Genomic DNA, 20,104 nt, shown 5'->3' with positions numbered 1-20,104 from the left:
TGCCATGTAGTAGACACTCTTAACCAGAGCGATTTACAGGAGCACTACCGTCATTCAAGTTTGCACAAAATACATATGCAGATTTGGACTGCAAACGTGTTTTTATTGAAAGTCTTATCTATATATTATATCTATGTATTCTAAATGTTATTTTCGAACAACACAATTAATAAAATCACGAATAACTCCCATTAGGTGTAATTGTGTGTAACTTCCGCATTTTGCCAACTGAACAACGTTGCACCTCAACCAAACCTCAGCTCGGTCTCTTTTGCATCGCCAATGTATCAACTTTGACCCTCTCATTGGTAAATGAGGTGAAAGTTAATATATAGAGAGGTTGTAGGGAACTGTATGTGATTCGTGAATCCAATGCATTTCTATGAATATGCTAAAATTGCAATACATATGTAGAAATACTTCAATAATGCCATGTGATTGGGTGTCTATTCAGTCATCCACTTCCTGTACAGTGAACCAGCATGTTCGTTCACTCACTCTTTCTCTCGCTTCAGCCTTCATGCAATGTGTGTGGCTCTATGGAAATCAACGTCTGTCATACCAATTTGGCAGAGAAGACTAAACCGTCATTACTGTCAATGAGAGCCTCAGTGTAGATTGTGGACTATTCGGTTTTACATTTAGCAGGAAACAGACATAGAAGCAACTTGCACCAAGGATTTTTCAATGTAAGAACCTCATATTCCGCAAGCTACAGCTGCTGAGAGCGTTGATGAGAGTTAGAGGAAGTCAGTTAGCAAGCTGAGATAGCTAACAGGCTAGACAGGTACTGTAGCTAGCTAGATGTAGTAAAGGCCAACGAGTCAATTTTACATTTTATTTAGAGTAAGCTGTGTTGACCGTACATTCTAGTTAGCGAACGTTTGCCAGCTGCAACATATTCATAATCATAGTTCATCTTAGCTAGATAGCGAACATGCTAGCTAGCTGAATATATTTGACTACCTTATCTGTGGAGGGGGTGGGAGGGTTTTGTGCTGTCATTTATGCTATCTAGCTAGCTACTATTGATGCCTTCTCTCACACAGCTTCCTTGGGCCAACTGGTGTGTGTCTGCTTGTACCAAGCTGTGTATGGCAATGCGGCGGGTAACAGTCCCATTGGTCATCGGGCTGGTCGTGGCGGTGTTGTCGCTGCTGGCTGAACACTGTTGGGCGGATGGTGGGGGCCCAAACCTTGCTGAACGAGTTATTTGGGCAGTGAACGCTGGCGGGGAAGCTCACACAGACATGCATGGCATTCATTTTAAGAAGGATCCATTGGAAGGAAAGCTTGGGAAAGGTGAGTCTGTGTAGGCATGGCTGGATCGTAATTTCCCTATTAGCTTCCTAGCTAACCTCGGTAACTTTGTATGATACATGACACAGTTTCCTATTGCAAATGTGACTGCTAAATTGAATTGAAAGCTAACTAGCCAGCTACACGTTAGATCTGTGTGAAATGAGCCACAATTTGAGCTATTTGGCTAAAATATTTTCTTCTGGCAGAGGGTAATTGTGTGATTGCAGATTTGTATTTCCCATAAAGAAGATATTTCAAGCTAATCAATTCATGCATGTGTTTGACTTCCGCAATTGAACCTAGTTAACCAAATGAAGAGTCAGCATTAGTTTCTAGTGCCTGCCTCGAAAATGAAGCACCTCATGGAAGAATAATTAACCCAACTGTGATGACTAATGATATTCAGAAAAGTATTTATTTAAAAGCAATAATTGGAAACCAATAACATGAGCAGTTAATTAAAAGTAAAGTATGAGGTAAAGGATACATTGATTAAACTTCCTATTTGATGTTGTATGATAGCCACTTTGCTTAGTTCCACGGCATGTTCATCTGTTCATTGATAAAAAAACACTTCACTCTGTAGCGGCATTTCAGATTGTTTCTTACATCCACTCTAAAACTAAAGACCAAATGAGTCTGTCTTGAAAAATACTGAACAAAAATATAAATGCAACATGTAAAGTGTTTGTCCCATGTTTCAAAAACTGCTAGGCTCCCTGCCGCTAAGCCATCGCCGCTCACATGCCAGAACAGATAAGTCATGAATATTTGAAAATGCCAAGCCATGGTTAGCCAGCAAGTTTGCATCTCAAATTTTAAAAGGACCTTATCAGCCATAAAAATGCATGCACTATTTGCCTTGTTTGTGTGCAAATACAGTAAAAAAAAAAGTAAATGTATGCAGGCATCACTATACTGTTCCAGTACATGTGTAAGCAAATGGATTTGTATTGTGTAAGCTTATGTGAGAAGTGTGTTGGGTGAAAATGTGACTGAATTGCTTATAAATCGACAACGTAGTGAACAATCTCTACTCTTTGTATTTCCCTCTAGCTTCAGATTATGGAGTCCGTCTGCCCATATTGCGCTCTAGTCCTGAAGACCAGGTTCTCTACCAGACAGAACGCTACAATGAGGATACTTTTGGCTATGAGGTGCCGATTCGTGAGGAAGGAGACTATATACTAGTCATGAAGTATGCAGAGGTCTACTTTGCCCAGTCTCAGCAGAAGGTACGACTCAGACATCAAATCATCAAAATATGTTTTCTGTTTAGATCTCAAAGTTATCACTCCTGTAAATCATGTTAATGTTATTCTAATTTGGCAGCAAAGATTGTTGTTCAACTTAGATGATGTTGATAGTCTCAAAATAAAATAAAATGTCCAACAGATGTTTTATTGCAAGGTAATGATTTATTAGTAATCTATAAATACTTCTTACAAACTTGTACACTTTGGACTGAGGATTTCCCATGCTATTTTCATGTTGCAAATCTAGCTGACTGAAATTGTCCTTTCTACAGGTATTTGACGTGCGTCTTAATGACCACGTGGTGGTGAAAGATCTGGATATCTTTGAGCGGGTGGGTCACAGTACAGCTCATGACGAAATAGTGCCCTTCTCAATACGCCGCGGTAAGCTGAGTGTCCAGGGGGAGGTGTCCACCTTCAACGGCAAGCTCACTGTGGACTTTGTCAAGGTGAGTTGAAGTGTGTCAGTGCACAACGTTTTTTCCTCAAATTAAACAGTCAAGCACAAAATTGACCTACACACAACTCTGAATGTGTGTTTGTTTATGGTATTTCCTATGCCAGTAATATTTATTTTTACAAATAATGGTAGGATAGTGTTTTTCAGCATTTTCATTTGCCGTGTGGCTTTCTCTGCTATGAACTGATAACCTGCTGTGTTTTCTCAGGGTTATTACGACAACCCCAAGGTCTGTGCTCTGTACGTGATGAAGGGGACATTAGACGGTGAGCCTCAGTCTATTAACAGTAGAATATTCAACAGTACCAGTCAAAAATAGCATTTTCTAAGATGTTGTCTTTATAATTCTGAAATGTTTGAAGAATTGTAATGGCATGTTCTATTACAAAATAATTGCTCCTTTTTTATCACTTTCTTTTTCAAAAAAAAAAATCATTTGCTGCTGAATCAATTAATTGTATGCACAATCCAGTCTAAAGACATCACAACCTCTCCTCAAGTTCTGTATTACTAATTCTTTTTTTATTACATTTCTATTTTCACTTAACCCTATCTTTAAATCCATAATCTCACCCCTCTCTATTCTTTCTGCATCTCAGATGTACCAAAACTCCAGCCTCACCCTGGACTGGAGAAACGTGAAGAACTTGAAGAGGAGGAGGAAGAGGAGACTGAGGCAGGAGAAGAGGGTGGTAAGAAGAGTACCTCAACAGTTCCCAAGTACAAGGTCCAGTCGGGCCCCAGAACACCAAACCCGTACGCGGCTGACAATAGCAGCCTCATGTTCCCTATCCTGGTGGCGTTCGGTGTGTTCATCCCTACACTCTTCTGCCTCTGTCGGCTGTGAGAACGTAAGATTGAGGGGGAAACGGGGACATGAAGGACAAGAGACTGAAGAGGGAGGGGAGGTCAAAGTGACATCAAAGACACAAGGCAAGCATACAGATGGGAGAGAGCACGAGATCCAAGGGGAGAATGGTGATAAGAGGACAAAAGAGAGACCACAATTTTGGAATGCTGGGCAGGCTGCAGAATAAAATGCCTTCCTCACTGACTTTAAGGTCACACAGAGAAAAGGGAATGAAGAGAGTGTGTTTGTGTGTGTGTTGTACATTGACACATTTTCACTACGTGGCACATTTAACACATTGCAAATAAATAAGACAGGATTTACCACTTTCAAACCAGGTTTGTCTTGTCTGGCAGGAAGTGGCTGGGATTATACTGAGGGGTTCTGAAGTGTGATTGGCTGTCCCTCTTTATAGATGGACGTATTGCTATGGCTTTGGATGAGGTGTGGCTTGAAGTGAAGGGAATGCAGATAGGCTGCAATGCTGATCAACAAAAATCAGGCCCAGTATTTAGTCAGATGGTACAGGAGGTGATATCCAGAAAATTGACTGATTCTTTAAAAGTTGGAAATTGAAGATATTTTGTTTTAGAGAATGCGTGTTTGGTGGAGGGGAGGGGGAGATGGTTGCCAATTTGATCAGTTAGGCTTTAGAATTTTGCTTTTGCTTGCTCTTTTTGACTTAATTTTTGTGCTTGATTATCTCAACTTGCTGGTGTTGTAGAGCAAACATGTATCTTAGCTTTTGATACAAGATGTGCCATAGTTTGTTGAGGAAGACAACATACTAATCATTTGAACAAGTTAATACTGTTACAGCCTGTTCTTTGCAGCGCATTGATGTTTCATGTGCTGTTTTATAAGACGGCTGATTAAGTGTTATCACAAATTCAAGGTGGGCATTCAATTATGTTGCATAATGTTTTTAAAATGCATGTGTACCTCAATGGGACTATCCCATGCTGTGCTGTTTCAAATAGCCAATGCAAGTTTCCTCAAATGTGATCACAAGTAAGAAGTCCACTTGTTGTGCTGGCACGCATAAATATCTGTCCTAGCAGGTACCTTCTGAGACAGCTAGACTTTATCGTTATCAGAAATTGAATCCTTTGAGGGTTTACATGGTTTTTAATCACATTGATAAAACCCTCTAACTTCTATGTGTTTTCTGCTTAACGGTACATGGCTTGGTTTGCAGCTGATGAAAGGCCACCTCTGAAAGGCTATATGAAATAGTTCTGAGTGATTGAGTTACATTGCCAACATTGAGGGACCTGGTAATTTAACAAATACTCTAGTGGGACAGGTCCCGAATCAGGAACATGTCTAGATTGACACAGAGATGCGTGTAGTCCTTTGTCATGGTCACTGCCTTTTCCACTCATTTTATGATTGTGCATGCCTTTTTGTTTCACCAAAGAGTGTTTTGTGTTGTAAAATTTTGTTTGATAAAACTCTTAGTAATCCTCCATTCATAACACTGTGATTGATATGATTTAGTTTTTTAACTCACATTGTTGGTGCTGTAGTGATGATTAAGTACTAGGTCAGGATATAATGTAAACATCAGAGAAGTTATCCCTATCCAATGTGTCATTAGGATTTATAATAATGGGAAGAGCCTAAGCGTTTTATTTTATTTAGTATTTATGTAAAGTCCTCTTTGAAATACTGCTGGATTCTTTAAAAATATTGGAATATAAATGTAGGACTTACAATGTGAAGAACAATTGTGTGTTTATATATATATATATCTCAGTTATCCATAGCTACCTAGAGGATTAGAAAGTGAAATGAGTTTACTAGTTCTTTCTATGTTAAACATCTGTTGCCAAGCAAGATTTTCAGTTGTAGGCTAAATTGAAACTGGCTGTGACCAGAAAGCTTCAGAGCAGCCTTCTTAATAATTATTTTATTGCAATTTTGAAATGATGTTCCCAGGGAAAAGTGTTTTTAAAAGCCTGCACACTTTTAGAACTAAAAGGCGCTATTAGTCAAATCAACATGATGTAAAAACAGTGTGCTTGCACCAGTCTTAATCATGCCTATTCACTGTGCACCTGTGAGTAGATATGGGTGTGTGCATGTTTCACTATTGGGAATATTTTTCCTCTTCCCCATCTCTTCAAAAAATACAATTTGTTCAGTTTAGGCTAGTATTTTTATCTCATCAATCCCTAGCATACCTTGTCTTAAACTTGCCTTAAAGTAGACCGCAGCATTTTGTTGTTATTAATGTCTAAGGTGTCCCAGTTACATCCTATATTCTTCCATTGAGTTAGCCTGGAAGTCAGTAGCTGCATGTTTGCATTGTTTTTGTGTGTCCAATTGCCTCTGTATCAAGAACGTACCTCTTTCCAAGAATGACACGTATTTTACCAAGCCTATTTTACTGACTTGTCTTATGTTCCCCCAAGCCTCTCCACACTTGTCATTGATTTCATACTCGTTGAATACTTGACAAATAGATGATCCATGTGTTGTAAATCCCCTCACTCCTGAGGTTTCCCTCTCCATGTTCCATGCTGCTGGAAAAAACAGCCAGGGGATGTTACAATACTTGATAGTCAGCTGATAGTAGTTGTTTGGTTTGTGTTTTTTTTTATATATAAACAATCCATAAATAAATCAGAAGCACCTTTGTTCCTTAGTTGAAAAACTGCAAAAACGTCATTTAATTCAGCACCAAAGTCATAATATTTTGTTTGTTGGCTAATCTAATCTCTACACAGTTGCGTGTGTATATACTGTATGGTACAATATCACACTTATTGTAGTGTGATAGCAGTTATTTTTTCATCTAAATTGTTATTATTGAGGTGTTAGGGTTTTTTAATGGTTAATTGTAAAGAAGACTGTGGCCTTTCTGCTGGGCATGACAGCCAGGTGAACACTGACTGTCAGGAAGAGAAATGTGATTAGCGTAGTATGGAATTCTTTACATTTTATATTGTATAATTTAAGTAAGAACGTGGGGTTTAATCTTGATATTTGTTAAATGATTAATAAAGAGTTGTAGCTTTAACATTTTCCTCAGGATCTAAAAAAAAAAAAAAAAAAAGTTTTACCATGATGTTTTAACTGGTTTATTTTCAAAGCATTTGTGTGTAATTTTTGTTTTGATTGATTCCTTGTTGCCTTGGTTTTCAATACATTTGTGCTTTACCATTATCTGCTTTGAGGTTCCTTTTTTTGGTGTGCTTTTGATTACTTAATTGCATGGTTATTTTATTTATTTTTGCCCAGGAAAGTCCTAGTGTGCAAAAATCCTAACCCTACATGAGCTCACCTCGGATAAGAAACAAAGGCTTGCCGTCATATAGATATGTAGGCCTAAGTCTTCAATAAATACATTTAGCTACATCACTCTCCCATTATCACCACTGAGGTACAGACAGACAACAATCATACACTCTTGTGCTCCACACACAGTCATAATCACAGAGTATGTATGAATTAGTGTGAATGTGTGTGAGAGAAAGTGATCAATGTCAGTAAGGAATCCTACTCTCCTTATTGATTTCTCCCACCCCTGAGGGCTTTAGGCAGCAGGTGGACTGATGGAGTAATTTGAGATGCCCCCACCTTACTTTTTGGCTCTGCAAATAACAACTACAAAGTGGGAACTGCTGATAAATGCTGTCTCTTTTTAATAAATGTGCTATTCTATCTTACTGGTGTTTTAGCAAATGGTTTCTTTGTTATGATTTATCCCATGTTCTACTATCCTTAGGGTTATTGTAGTACCCCACCCTCATAACTGAACGGTTCAACATGCTGTATCACTGAGGTACTGCAGTCATCACAAGTAATGAGAACTACAATTATATTATACTTCTATGGGAGGGACATGGGAAATGTATGGTCGGTAGGGTGAAATAACAGTAATGCGTTTGAGAGAGGTAATGAGAGATGATGAATAAAAAGCATGGGCAAACTTAAACTACATTGGTATAGTGAAACCATTTTCATGAAGTTGTACCATACTCCGGTGTTCCCTGGTTGGAATTCCATTTACCTGCAACCTAGGTTAAAGATTCAAAAACAGTTTTTTACCTAGCCTCAAGTTTTTGAACATTCTGCCCTACTGGTAACTATGGTAACCACCTAGCGTTTTCAGCCAATTACAATCGACTGTGCTCAGCATAGGTTGTCCATAGAGACGCTTCGCCATCTTGAATTTAGTGAAAGTTGTAGCCAGCCATCCACGCAGTCGCCTAAACAAACACAGAACAACCAAGACATGAGCGGCTCTAACTCTCGGAACAAGACGGTAGCCACAGTTAATGGACCGGACACCGATATGGGGCCGGCTGCAAATTCCAGGGAGCGAAAGTCCGGTGGAGATGTGATGAATAGACTCAAGTCGCGACGAAATCAAACTGATAAACAGCGGCCTGTTACAGAAGAGGAACTCAGGGCGCTAGGAAGAGACATCACACCAGATGAAATCCTTGGTCTGTGTGCTGTTACACGGGGTATGTTTGGAGTTAGCTACAGATTGTTAAAGCATATAATGTGATTTAACCAATTACTTTTGGTATCCATTACTGGGAGTTAGTTACTGTTTGATGTAGCACAGTTGTCCGTGTCCAGTTGTAGGTAGTGCGTTTGAATTTGGGGTGGACACACCTGTCTAAATCAATGAGTGAAGATTTGAAATGGCCAAGATGGCTGCATACACAATGTTGGATTACTTAATGGAACAAAAAATTGGTTAATTTTAATAAAGGAGCATTTTCTAAATTCAAACGCACCACCTGCAACTGGACACAGACATTTTAGAAGATACACTGAACAAAAATATAAATGCAACAGGTAAAGTGTTGGTCCCATGTTTAATGAGCTGAAATAAGATCCCAGAAATGTTCCATAAGCACAAAAAGCTTATTTCTCTAAAATGTTGTGCACAAATGTTTACATCCCTGTTTGGTGAGCATTTTTCCTTTGCCAAGATAATCCATAGACCTGACAGATGTGGCATATCAAGAAGCTGATTAAACAGCATGATCATTACACAGGTGCACCTTGTGCTGGGGACAATAAAAGGCCACTCTAAAATGTGCAGTTTTGTCACACAACACAATGCCACAGATGTCTCAAGTTTTGAGGGAGCGTGCAATTGGCATGCTGACTGCAGGAATGTCCATCAGAATTTAATGTTCATTTCTCTACCATAAGTCGCCTCCAATGTCATTTTTGAGAATCTGGCAGTACGTGCAACCGGCCTCACAACCGCAGACCAAGTGTAACCACGCCAGCCCAGGACCTCCACATCCGGCTTCTTCACCTGCGGGATCGTCTGGGACCAGCCACCCAGACAGCTGATGAAACAGTGAGTTTGCACAACCAAATAATTTCTGTACAAACTGTCAGAAACCGTCTCAGGGAAGCTCATCTGCGCGCTCGTCGTCCTCACCGGGGTCTTGACCTGACTGCACCGGGGTCTTGACCTGACGGCATCATAACCAACTTCAGTGGGCAAATGCTGACCTTTGAAGGCCACTGGCATGTTGGAGAAGTGTGCTTTTCAGGGATGAATCCCGGTTTCAACTGTAACGGGCGTATGGCGTTGTGTGGGTAAGCGGTTTGTTGATGTCAATGTTGTGAACAGAGTGCCCCATGGTGGCGGTGGGGTTATGGTATGGGCAGGCATAAGCTACGGACAACGAACACACAATTGCATTTTATCAACGGCAATTTGAATGCACAGAGATACCGTGCCATTCATCCACCTCCATGTACGGCCCCATGTTTTGCACAGATCTGTACACAATTCCTGGAAGCTTAAAGTGTCCCAGTTATTCCATGGCCTGCATACTCACCAGACATGTCGCCCATTGAGTATGTTTGGGATGCTCTGGATCGACGTGTACGACAGCGTGTTCCAGTTCCCGACAATATCCTGTGGTCCTGTGTGGCTCAGTTGGTAGAGCATGGCACTTGCAATGCCAGGGTTGTGGGTTCGATTCCCACGGGGCACCAGTACCAATTAAAATGTATCCATTCACTACTGTAAGTCACTCTGGATAAGAGTGTCTGCTAAATGACTAAAATGTAAATATTCAGCAACTTCGCACAGCCATTGAAGAGGAGTGGGACAACATTCCACAGGCCACAATCAACAACCTGATCAACTCTGTGAAGGAGATGTCGTGTTGCATGAAGCAAATGGTGGTCACACCAGATACTGACTGGTTTTCTGATCCATGCCCCCGTCTTTCTTTTTAAGGTATCTGTGACCAACAGATGCATATCTGTATTCTCAGTCATATGAAATCCATAGATTAGGGCCTAATGAATTTATTTCAATTGACTGATTCCCTTATACTCATTCCCAAGCTTTGAAATTGTTGCATGTTGCGTTTTATATTTTTGTTCAGTGTACATGTTTGGCCGAATCGAGAACGAAGATAGTATCGCCAAGTTAAGGTTGGTCAAATTCTGTGTGCTACACCAAACAGTACTTAACCTGTAACTCCCAATAATGGATACCAAAAATCTTTGGTTTAATCACTTTATCTGGTGTAACAATCTGTAGCTAGTATGGAGCGGATTGATTGGAGCTGATGATAGATGGGATTTGGATAAGATTCAAGTTAATCAATGTAGCCATCTATTCTTATTCTAGCTCATCTAGCTAGCTAGCGTGTTAACTAGTTGGCTAGCTAGCTAACTTGATGTGGCTGCACAACAACACTGCATACCTCGCTTTGTAGTGAGTTAGTTGACTTTAACTAGCTAGCTAAGTTTCCACAATGTTTTGAGGAAGCCAAACAAAGAATCTGTGAACACACCAGATTCCCTGTCTGTATGTGCCGCTTACTACGAATTTCCTTCCAGATTATCTATGTAAACCTGAGGACAATGTCTACAATATTGACTTCACACGTTTCAAGATCAGAGATCTGGAGACTGGGACAGTGCTATTCGAGATTGCTAAACCTCACAACTGTGGTAAGCTCAAATATCTCTTGCCCAACATGAAGTTAAAACTTTTCCACAACACTTTGCCACAACATAAATGACAGATCTTGAATAGGCCACATCTTAAAAGGTAAACTCCGCAATATGCCATCATCATAATACATACTGGCGTGACTTTCTGCTTATAGAAATCAAGCCGGGGTCACTGTCAGCTTGAACAGGGCACCAGGCTCAATCTGTGAGACACCCCAGCTGCTGAAACCATTGCAGTCATTGCTAACCGATGCACTGGGGTTAGGTTGGGGCACAAAACGAATGCTGAAATCTGCCACACATGACACTTGGCTCTTTACAATGTGGACTTGCCTCATTGGAAGGTATATATTGGGACAGCCCATAGTTTTGGCAGATTTGAGCATTAGTTTAGTAAGCAGGAAGTTGCCCCGCCGTGTATGATGATGTCATATCATCATACACAGAACGACTCAGGAGGCGCGCACACCATCCACCGCTTCCGAGTATATTACTTGCTAATGTTCAGTCTCTGGATAATAAAGTAGACGAGCTCAGGGCGAGAATCTCCTTCCAGAGAGACATCAGGGATTGTAACATACTCTGTTTCACGGAAACATGGCTCTCTCGGGATATACTGTCTTTGTCCATACAGCCAGCTGGGTTCTCAGTATATCGCACAGACAGAAATAATATACTATCCGGGAAGAAGAAAGGCAGGGGTGTTTGTTTCATGATTAACCACTCATGGTGTGATTGTGATAACATACAGGAACTCAAGTCCTTTTGTTCACCTGACCTAGAATACCTCACAATCAAATGCCGACTGTATTACCTCCCAAGAGAATTCTCTTCGGTTATAGTCACAGCTGTGTATATTCCCCCTCAAGCCGATACCACGACGGCCCTCAAAGAACTTCACTGGACTTTATGCAAACTGGAACCACATCCTGAGGCTGCATTTATTGTAGCTGGGGATTTTAACAAAGCCAAATTTGAGGAAAACGCTACTGAAGTTCCATCAACACATTGACTGTAGTACTCGCGCTGCTAAAACACTCGACCACTGCTACTCCAACTTCCGGGATTCCTACAAGGCCCTCCCCTGCCCTCTCTTCTGCAAATCTGATCACGACTCCATTTTGCTCCTCCCTTCCTATAGGCAGAAACTCAAACAGGAAGTACCCGTGCTAAGTACTGTTCAACGCTGGTCTGACCAATCGGAATCCACGATTCAAGATTGTTTTGAACATGCAGACTGGGATATGTTCCAGGTAACATCAACGAATACACGGATACGGTGACTGAGTTTATTAGGAAGTGTATAGGAGATATTGTACCCATTGTGACTATTAAAACCTACGCTAACCAGAAACTGTGGATAGATGGCAGCATTCCCGCAAAACTGAAAGCACGAACCACTGCATTTAACCATGGCAAGGTGACTGGGAATATGGCCAAATACAAACAGTGTAGTTATTCCCTACGTAAGGCAATCAAACAGGCAAAACGTCAGTACAGAGACAAAGTGGCGTCGTAATTCAACGGCTCAGACACGAGACGTATGTGGCAGGGTCTACAGACAATCACGGACTACAAAAGGAAAACCAGCCACGTCGCGGACACCAACGTCTTGCTTCCGGACAAGCTAAACACCTTCTCCCGCTTTGAGGTTAACACAGGGCCACCGACGCGGCCCGCTACCAAGGACTCTGGGCTCTCCGTGGCCGACGTGAGTAAGACATTTAAGAGTGTTATCCCTCGTAAGGCTGCCGGCCCAGACGGCATCCCTAGCCGTGTCCTCAGAGCATGCGCAGACCTGCTGGCTGGAGTGTTTACGGACATATTCAATCTCTCCCTATCCCAGTCTGCTGTCCCCACTTCCTTCAAGATGTCCACCATTGTTCCTGTACCCAAGAAAGCAAAGGTAACTGAACTAAATGACTATCGCCCCGTAGCACTCACTTCTGTCATCATGAAGTGCTTTGAGAGGCTACTTAAGGATCATATCACATCTACCTTATCTGTCACCCTAGACCCACTTCAATTTGCTTACCGCGCCAATAGATCCACAGACGATGCAATCGCCATCGTACTGCACTATCCAATCTGGACGAGGAATACCTATGTAAGAATGCTGTTCATTGACTATAGCTCAGCATTCAACACCATAGTACCCTCCAAGCACATCATTAAGCTCGGGGCCCTGGGTCTGAACCCCGCCCTGTGCAACTGGGTCCTGGACTTCCTGACGGGCCGCCCCCAGGTGGTGAAGGTAGGAAACAACATCTCCACTTTGCTGATCCTCAACACAGGGGCCCCACAAGGGTGCGTGCTCCGCCCCCTCCTGTACTCCCTGTTCACCCATGACTGTGTGGCCACGCACACCTTGAACTCAATCATCAAGTTTCCAGACGACACAACAGTAGTAGGCCTGATTACCAACAATGACGAGACAGCCTACAGAGAGGAGGTGAAGGCCCTGGGAGTGTGGTGCCAGGACAATAACTTCTCCCTCAATATCGACTAAACAAAGGAGCTGATCATGGACTTCAGGAAATAGCAGAGGGAGCATGCCCCTATCCACATCGACGGGACCGCCTTGGAGCAGGTGGAAGGCTTCAAGTTCCTCGGCATACACATCACTGACGATCTGAAATGGTCCACACAGACAGCGTTGTGAAGAACCTCAGGAGGCTGGCACCGAAAACCCTCTCAAACTTTTACAGATGTACAATTGAGAGCATCCTGTCGGGCTGTATCACCGCCTGGTACGGCAACTGCACCGCCCACAACCGCAGGGCTCTCCAGAGTGTGGTGCGGTCTGCCCAACGCATCACCGGGGGCAAACTACCTGCCCTCCAGGACACCTACAGCACCCGATGTCACAGGAAGGCCAAAAAGATCATAAAGGACAACAACCACCCAAGCCACTGCCTGTTCACCCCGCTATCATCTAGAAGGCGAGGTCAGTACAGGTGCATCAAAGCTGGGACCGAGAGACTGAAAAACAGCTTCTATCTCAAGGCCATCAGACTGTTAAATAGCCATCACTAGGCGGTTTCCACCCGGTTACGTAACCCTGCACCTTAGAGGCTGCTGCGCCATATACATAGACTTAATCACTGGCCACTTTAATAATGGAACACTAGTAACTCTGTTTACCTATTTTTGCTTTACTCATCTCATATGTACAGTTGAAGGCGGAAGTTTACATACACTTAGGTTGGAGTCATTAAAACTTGTTTTTCAACCACTTCACAAATTTCTTGTTAACAAATTATAGTTTTGGCAAGTCTGTTAGGACATCTACTTTGTGCATGACACAAGTAATTTTTCCAACAATTGTTTCAGACAGATTATTTCACTTATAATTCACTGTATCACAATTCCAGTGGGTCAGAAGTTTACATACACTAAGTTGACTGTGCCTATAAACAGCTTGGAAAATTCCAGAAAATGATGTCATGGCTTTAGAAGCTTCTGATAGGCTAATTTACATAATTTGAGTCAATTGGAGGTGTACCTTTTGGATGTATTTCAAGGCCTACCTTCAAACTCAGTGCCTCTTTGCTTGACATCATGGGAAAATCAAAAGAAATCAGCCAAGACCTCAGAAAAACAATTGTAGACCTCGACAAGTCTGGTTCATCCTTGGGAGCAATTTCCAAACGCCTGAAGGTACCACGTTCATCTGTACAAACAATAGTACGCAAGTATAAACACCATGGGACCACGCAGCCGTCATACTGCTCAGGAAGGAGACGCGTTCTGTCTCCTAGAGATGAACGTACTTTGGTGCGAAAAGTGCAAATCAATCCCAGAACAACAGCAAAGGACCTTGTGAAGATGCTGGAGGAAACAGGTACAAAAGTATCTATATCCAAAGTAAAACGAGTTCTATATCGACATAACCTGAAAGGCCGCTCAGCAAGGAATAAGCCACTGCTCCAAAACCGCCATAAAAAAGCCAGACTACGGTTTGCAACTGCACATATGGGGACAAAGATCGTACTTTTTGGAGAAATGTCATGTGGTCTGATGAAACAAAAATAGAACTGTTTGGCCAGAATGACCATTGTTATGTTTGGAGGAAAAAGGGGGTTGCTTGCAAGCCGAAGAACACCATCCCAACCGTGAAGCACGGGGGTGGCAGCATCATGCTGTAGGGGTACTATGCTGCAGGAGGGACTGGTGCACTTCACAAAATAGATGGCATCATGAGGAAGGAAAATTATGTGGATATATTGAAGCAACATCTCAAGGCATCAGTCAGGAAGTTAAAGCTTGGTTGCAAATTGGTCTTCCAAATGGACAGTGACCCCAAGCATACTTCCAAAGTTGTGGCAAAATGGCTTAAGGACAATAGAGTCAAGGTATTGGAGTGGCCATCACAAAGCCCTGACCTCAAACCTATAGAACATTTGTGGGCAGAACTGAAAAAGGCCTACAAACCTGACTCAGTTACACCAGCTCTGTCAGGAGGAATGGGCCAAAATTCACCCAACTTATTGTGGGAAGCTTGTGGAAGGCTACCCGAAACGTTTGACCCAAGTTAAACAATTTAAAGGCAATGCTACCAAATACTAATTGAGTGTATGTAAACTTCTGACCCACTGGGAATGTGATGAAATAAATAATAGCTTAAATAAATCACTCTCTACTATCATTCTGACATTTCACATTCTTAAAAATAAAGTGGTGATCCTAACTGACCTAAGACAGGGAATTATTAATTAAATGTCAGGAATTGTGAAAAACTGAGTTTAAATGTATTTGGCTAAGGTGTATGTAAACTTCCGACTTCAACTGTATATACTGTACTCTATTCTACTGTATTTTAGTCTATGCCACTCCGACATTGCTCGTCCTAATATTTCTAATATTTATATAATCCTTAATTCCATTATTTTACTTTTAGGTTGTGTGTATTGTTGTGAATTGTTAGAGCTAGAAGCTGTTGGAGCTAGAAACACAATAACATCTGCTAAACATGTGTATGTGACAAATATAATTGGATTCTGAGTCTACTCAGAAGGGCCCAGACTAAATTAATCTGTCTATTATTTCAAGTAAAACCAAACAAGCCAAGTTATTCCCTCTATGATAATTAATGTAGTCCTTACGCAAATGTTGTAGATATAATTTTAGGTTGAAATCAGAGATGACCTGTTGTCACTTATTTGGATGCCAATTACATTTGAATCCATGTTCTCTTTATCAGACCCTGAAGATGAGGAGAATGGAGACGGAGACACCAGTGCTGGGCGCTTTGTGCGGTATCAGTTTACACCAGCCTTCCTCAGACTGCGGACTGTTGGTGCAACGTAAGTCAGTGGATTAAACAGGAAACATTACATGCATTATCATTATTATGAATCATACGACTCATCATTGAAAAACCACATACTGTGGTTAGGCCTAAATGTTCCATAGTATGTGCTTTCCCTTATGCTGACAAATTATGTTATGTTTCGTTTGCTGGTGTGGCTTACCAGCACAATAAACTGAGTCTTGCAGCTCTGGCAACCACTTAAACTACAACAGAGAGGATTTGGCAGAGCACACAGCTGGGAACAAGACTATTGAAAGAATCATCCTACTTTTGGACTTTAAAAAGGAAAATAAATGGTCAATGAATAAATCTACAATTCAAATAGTTAAAGCAATTTAATGCAGGTAGCACCCACAGTTATGTTCAGCATGTCCCTGCTAGTATCTCAAGTGCCTCTCTTTCTACTCTGCTTTCAGTGTGGAGTTCACCGTGGGGGACCAGCCTGTTAACAGCTTTCGCATGATAGAGAGGCATTATTTCCAGAATAAAGTTCTCAAGAACTTTGACTTTGACTTTGGATTCTGCATCCCAAACAGCCGCAACACTTGCGAACACATCTATGAGTTTCCCCAGCTCCATGAGGACCTCAGTAAGTCTACTAGTAGGAATAGCGTACCTATCTTTGTCATCCAGCAATGCCCTCTCTCACTTTGTCTATCAACTTTGTTGTAGCCTGTGTGGGTCCCTACAAGCTAAAGTTCAGACTGGCCACAACATAGCTGGCCAAGTCTGTAAGTCTACACTATACACATCCATACAGAGTCAGTCAGGCGACTCTCATTGTAAGGGGAGCAATGTGGATACTAGACAGTCACATGGTTCCCCTACAGGTTGTTTATTTTTGTGCGCTGAACAGCAGTAATTTACTTTGTCAGCTATGTGTGTTCTGCTGTTCCTTATGAAGTCATTTGCAAACTGAAATTCCTTCTTTTTTGTCTCTTTCTTTTAAGTTTGCCTAATGGTGGAGCACCCGTATGAGACCAGGTCAGACAGCTTCTATTTTGTGGACAACAAACTGATCATGCACAATAAGGCAGACTACGCCTACGATGGGGGCCAGTAGTGCCTGAAGATTAGCTTCTTGTGTGCAATGCAACGCAGGGGTCACATTGCCCCTGAATACAACCATCCATGTTGCCCTTTTGGGAACAGGAGTGTACTTTCTCCACTTCAGACATTCCAACAAACCTTACCAGTCCCAGGTTTGGGAAAACAGGACCATATCTGCCTTCAAAACAAGTTGCTTCATTTATTTGATACCTCGTACCCATCTATTGCTGGGACTCATAGGAAACTCTTGTCAATCACTCTTTTGTAATGTTGAACATGTTTTCCTTTGAATCTTTTCTAATGTTTCCACATTTTAAATGGTTACTTTACTGCTTATTTCAATCTGCCTTGAGTTCAGTATTTGTTGCAATATCCTTGTTTTTGAGTTGTACTGCGTTTAGTCCACTCTGTTACCAGACAGCTCGACAGGGAAAATTACATGATCCCAATCTGAATGTTGAATACCGGTCATTTTTAGCCTGTAAAATGAACACTGATTGAAGTTGACCAGGTTTTATGTTATTTTGTACACACAAAGGGTTGACAGATGGCACAATTGGATTGCAAGCCAATTACAACTGTGATACTACATTTACATTTAAGTCATTTAGCAGACGCTCTTATCCAGAGCGACTTACAAATTGGTGCATTCAACTTAGGATAGCCAGTGGGGCAACCACCACTGGGGAAGGGGGGGGGTGTAAAATGATTACTGTTAGACTATTCCAGGTATTCCTTAAAGAGGTAGGGTTTCAAGTGTCTCCGGAAGGTGGTCAGTAACTCCGCTGTCGTGGGGGAGCTTGTTCCACCATTGGGGTGCCACAGCAGCGAATAGCTTTGACTGGGCTGAGCGGGAACTGTGCTTCCGTAGAGGTAGGGGAGCCAGCAGGCCAGAGGTGGATGAACATAGTGCCCTCGTTTGGGTGTAGGGTCTGATCAGAGCCTGAAGGTAAGGAGGTGCCGTTCCCCTCAGCTCTGTAGGCAAGCACCATGGTTTTGTAGTAGATGCAAGCTTCAACTGGAAGCCAGTGGAGTGTGCGGAGGAGCGGGGTGACATGAGAGAACTTGGGAAGGTTGAACACCAGACGGGCTGCAGCGTTCTGGATAAGTTGTAGGGGTTTAATGGCACAGGCAGGGAGCCCAGCCAACAGCGAGTTGCAGTAATCCAGACGGGAGATGACAAGTGCCTGGATTAGGACCTGTGCCGCTTTCTGTGTAAGGTAGGGTCGTACTCTGCGAATGTTGTAGAGCATGAACCTGCAGGATCGGGTCACCGCTTTGATGTTAGCGGAGAACGACAGGGTGTTGTCCAGGGTCACGCCAAATTACTACCTAATTTGAACAATAGTTTGGTTCTGGTCATTCATCAATTTTCACTACTCAAGTAGCAATCATGATCCTTTGCTATGTCTTCCCTCCTCAGATAGTGGGCTAAACTGTATATTCAGCTTTGAGACTAACAGATGCTCCATGAATTTGAAATTTTGCCTTGGTAGAAGCTTTATTATTCGTATTGGGTGTCCCATGTCACCTCTAGCTGTATACACTGAGTGCACAAAACATGAACACCTGCTCTTTCCATGACAGACTGACCAGGTGAAAGCTATGATCCCTTATTGATATCACTTGTTAAATCCACTTCAATCAGTGTAGATGAAGGAGAGGAGACCGGTTAAAGAAGGACTTTCAAGCCTTGAGACATGGATTGTGTGTGTGCCATTCAGAGGGTGAATGGGCACGACAAAATATTTAAGTGCCTTTGAACGGGATATGGTAGTAGGTGTCAGGTTTGTGTCACAAACACTGCTGGGTTTTTCACCCTCAACAGTTTCCTGTGTGTATCAAGAATGGTCCACCACCCAAAGGACATCCAGCCAACTTGAGCAACTGTGGGAAGCATTCCTCTGGAATGCTTTCGACACCTTGTAGAGTCCATGCCTTGACAAATTGAGGCTGTTCTGAGGGCAATGGGGGGGTGCAACTCAATAATAGGAAGTTGTTCTTAATGTTTGGTACACTCAGTGTATACAACCAATAATCCCAGTTGACCATAAGGAGACATTTTTGTATTAACTGCCTGGTAGTAAGTGATAGACAACACCCCTGGTATTTTAAGTGTTTTTAGCATTTGTAACAGCACTGTAAATGTACTTGTAGTGTGTTTGTGCCTGCTGGAGTTATACTGAGTTTTCCAACACTAAATGAAACCTACCCCATGTGCCTTGTATTCAGACTTCTCAGCTCAAGAGGCTTTGTTGTGTGTGTGTGAGAGAGAAATCCATGTGAAGTCCAGCTGTGCTCCGCTACACATCTGTCCAACAACATCACATTTTTGTGAATTCATTCTAAGCATATCCCAGTCAGCTATAAAATAATATCAGTAACCCAGAAGTGAAATTGTTGTGAAAGTTTGTAATTTCCTGTTTTACTACTGCTGCTCGTAATCACATAATTGTACGTGAGCATCGACATATCCTCGCCCTTGACAGATTCTCGCCGTTTCATCTGTCCACGAGAGATTAGCTATGAAATTATACCTATACAGGTCATAATGCCCAGTGGAAGGTATAGTGTATGTATCAGTGGAGGCTGCTGAGGGGAGGATGGCTCATAATAATGGCTGGAAAGGCGCCAATGGAATGGCATCAAACAAATGGAAACCATGTGTTTGATACCGTTCCACTGATTCCGCTCCAGCCATTACCACGAGCCCCCAAACCTCCTGTGGTATGTATGATGAAATGGCTGTGATGTTATCCACTTTAGAGACTTGAGGTGTGTCTGTTCTTTACCTTTACTGATGGAAGGTCTGTGATAGCAGGCACCATTTTTGTATTATGTTTTATTAATAGCACCACCAAATGAACACTAATTATGGCTTTTACAACATGGTCGCAACTGATATCATTTTT

The 20,104-nt window shown here is 42.1% G+C and overlaps 2 protein-coding genes across 2 annotated transcripts; both read left to right on the top strand.

The window, feature by feature from the left end:
• Positions 1-455: 455 nt before the first annotated feature.
• LOC311144880 (malectin-like) lies at positions 456-5,337 on the top strand. Its single transcript, XM_084181047.1, has 6 exons — positions 456-689; positions 1,050-1,302; positions 2,359-2,537; positions 2,831-3,007; positions 3,227-3,284; positions 3,618-5,337. Exons 2-6 carry the CDS (start codon positions 1,095-1,097, stop codon positions 3,863-3,865), a joined length of 870 nt encoding a protein of 289 aa, XP_084037173.1. The 5' UTR covers positions 456-689; positions 1,050-1,094; the 3' UTR covers positions 3,866-5,337.
• A 2,720-nt stretch (positions 5,338-8,057) lies between these two features.
• Positions 8,058-17,699, top strand: LOC311144338 (protein unc-119 homolog B-like). Its single transcript, XM_084180373.1, has 5 exons — positions 8,058-8,346; positions 10,712-10,825; positions 16,032-16,134; positions 16,559-16,731; positions 17,093-17,699. Exons 1-5 carry the CDS (start codon positions 8,112-8,114, stop codon positions 17,203-17,205), a joined length of 738 nt encoding a protein of 245 aa, XP_084036499.1. The 5' UTR covers positions 8,058-8,111; the 3' UTR covers positions 17,206-17,699.
• Positions 17,700-20,104: the final 2,405 nt, after the last annotated feature.

Source organism: Coregonus lavaretus, assembly GCF_964263955.1.
Source record: "Coregonus lavaretus genome assembly, chromosome: 17".
Lineage (NCBI taxonomy): Eukaryota > Metazoa > Chordata > Actinopteri > Salmoniformes > Salmonidae > Coregonus > Coregonus lavaretus.
This window is presented reverse-complemented; position numbering and strand designations above follow the sequence as displayed.

Bases quoted from the DNA above. Each gene is read 5' to 3' on its own strand.
- LOC311144880 (XM_084181047.1), top strand. From the start codon at position 1,095: ATGGCAATGCGGCGGGTAACAGTCCCATTGGTCATCGGGCTGGTCGTG. The intron at 3,008-3,226 runs GTGAGTTGAAGT...GTGTTTTCTCAG, and splicing joins TCACTGTGGACTTTGTCAAG to GGTTATTACGACAACCCCAA. The intron at 3,285-3,617 runs GTGAGCCTCAGT...TCTGCATCTCAG, and splicing joins GATGAAGGGGACATTAGACG to ATGTACCAAAACTCCAGCCT.
- LOC311144338 (XM_084180373.1), top strand. From the start codon at position 8,112: ATGAGCGGCTCTAACTCTCGGAACAAGACGGTAGCCACAGTTAATGGA. The intron at 8,347-10,711 runs GTATGTTTGGAG...ATTTCCTTCCAG, and splicing joins TCTGTGTGCTGTTACACGGG to ATTATCTATGTAAACCTGAG. The intron at 10,826-16,031 runs GTAAGCTCAAAT...TCTCTTTATCAG, and splicing joins TGCTAAACCTCACAACTGTG to ACCCTGAAGATGAGGAGAAT.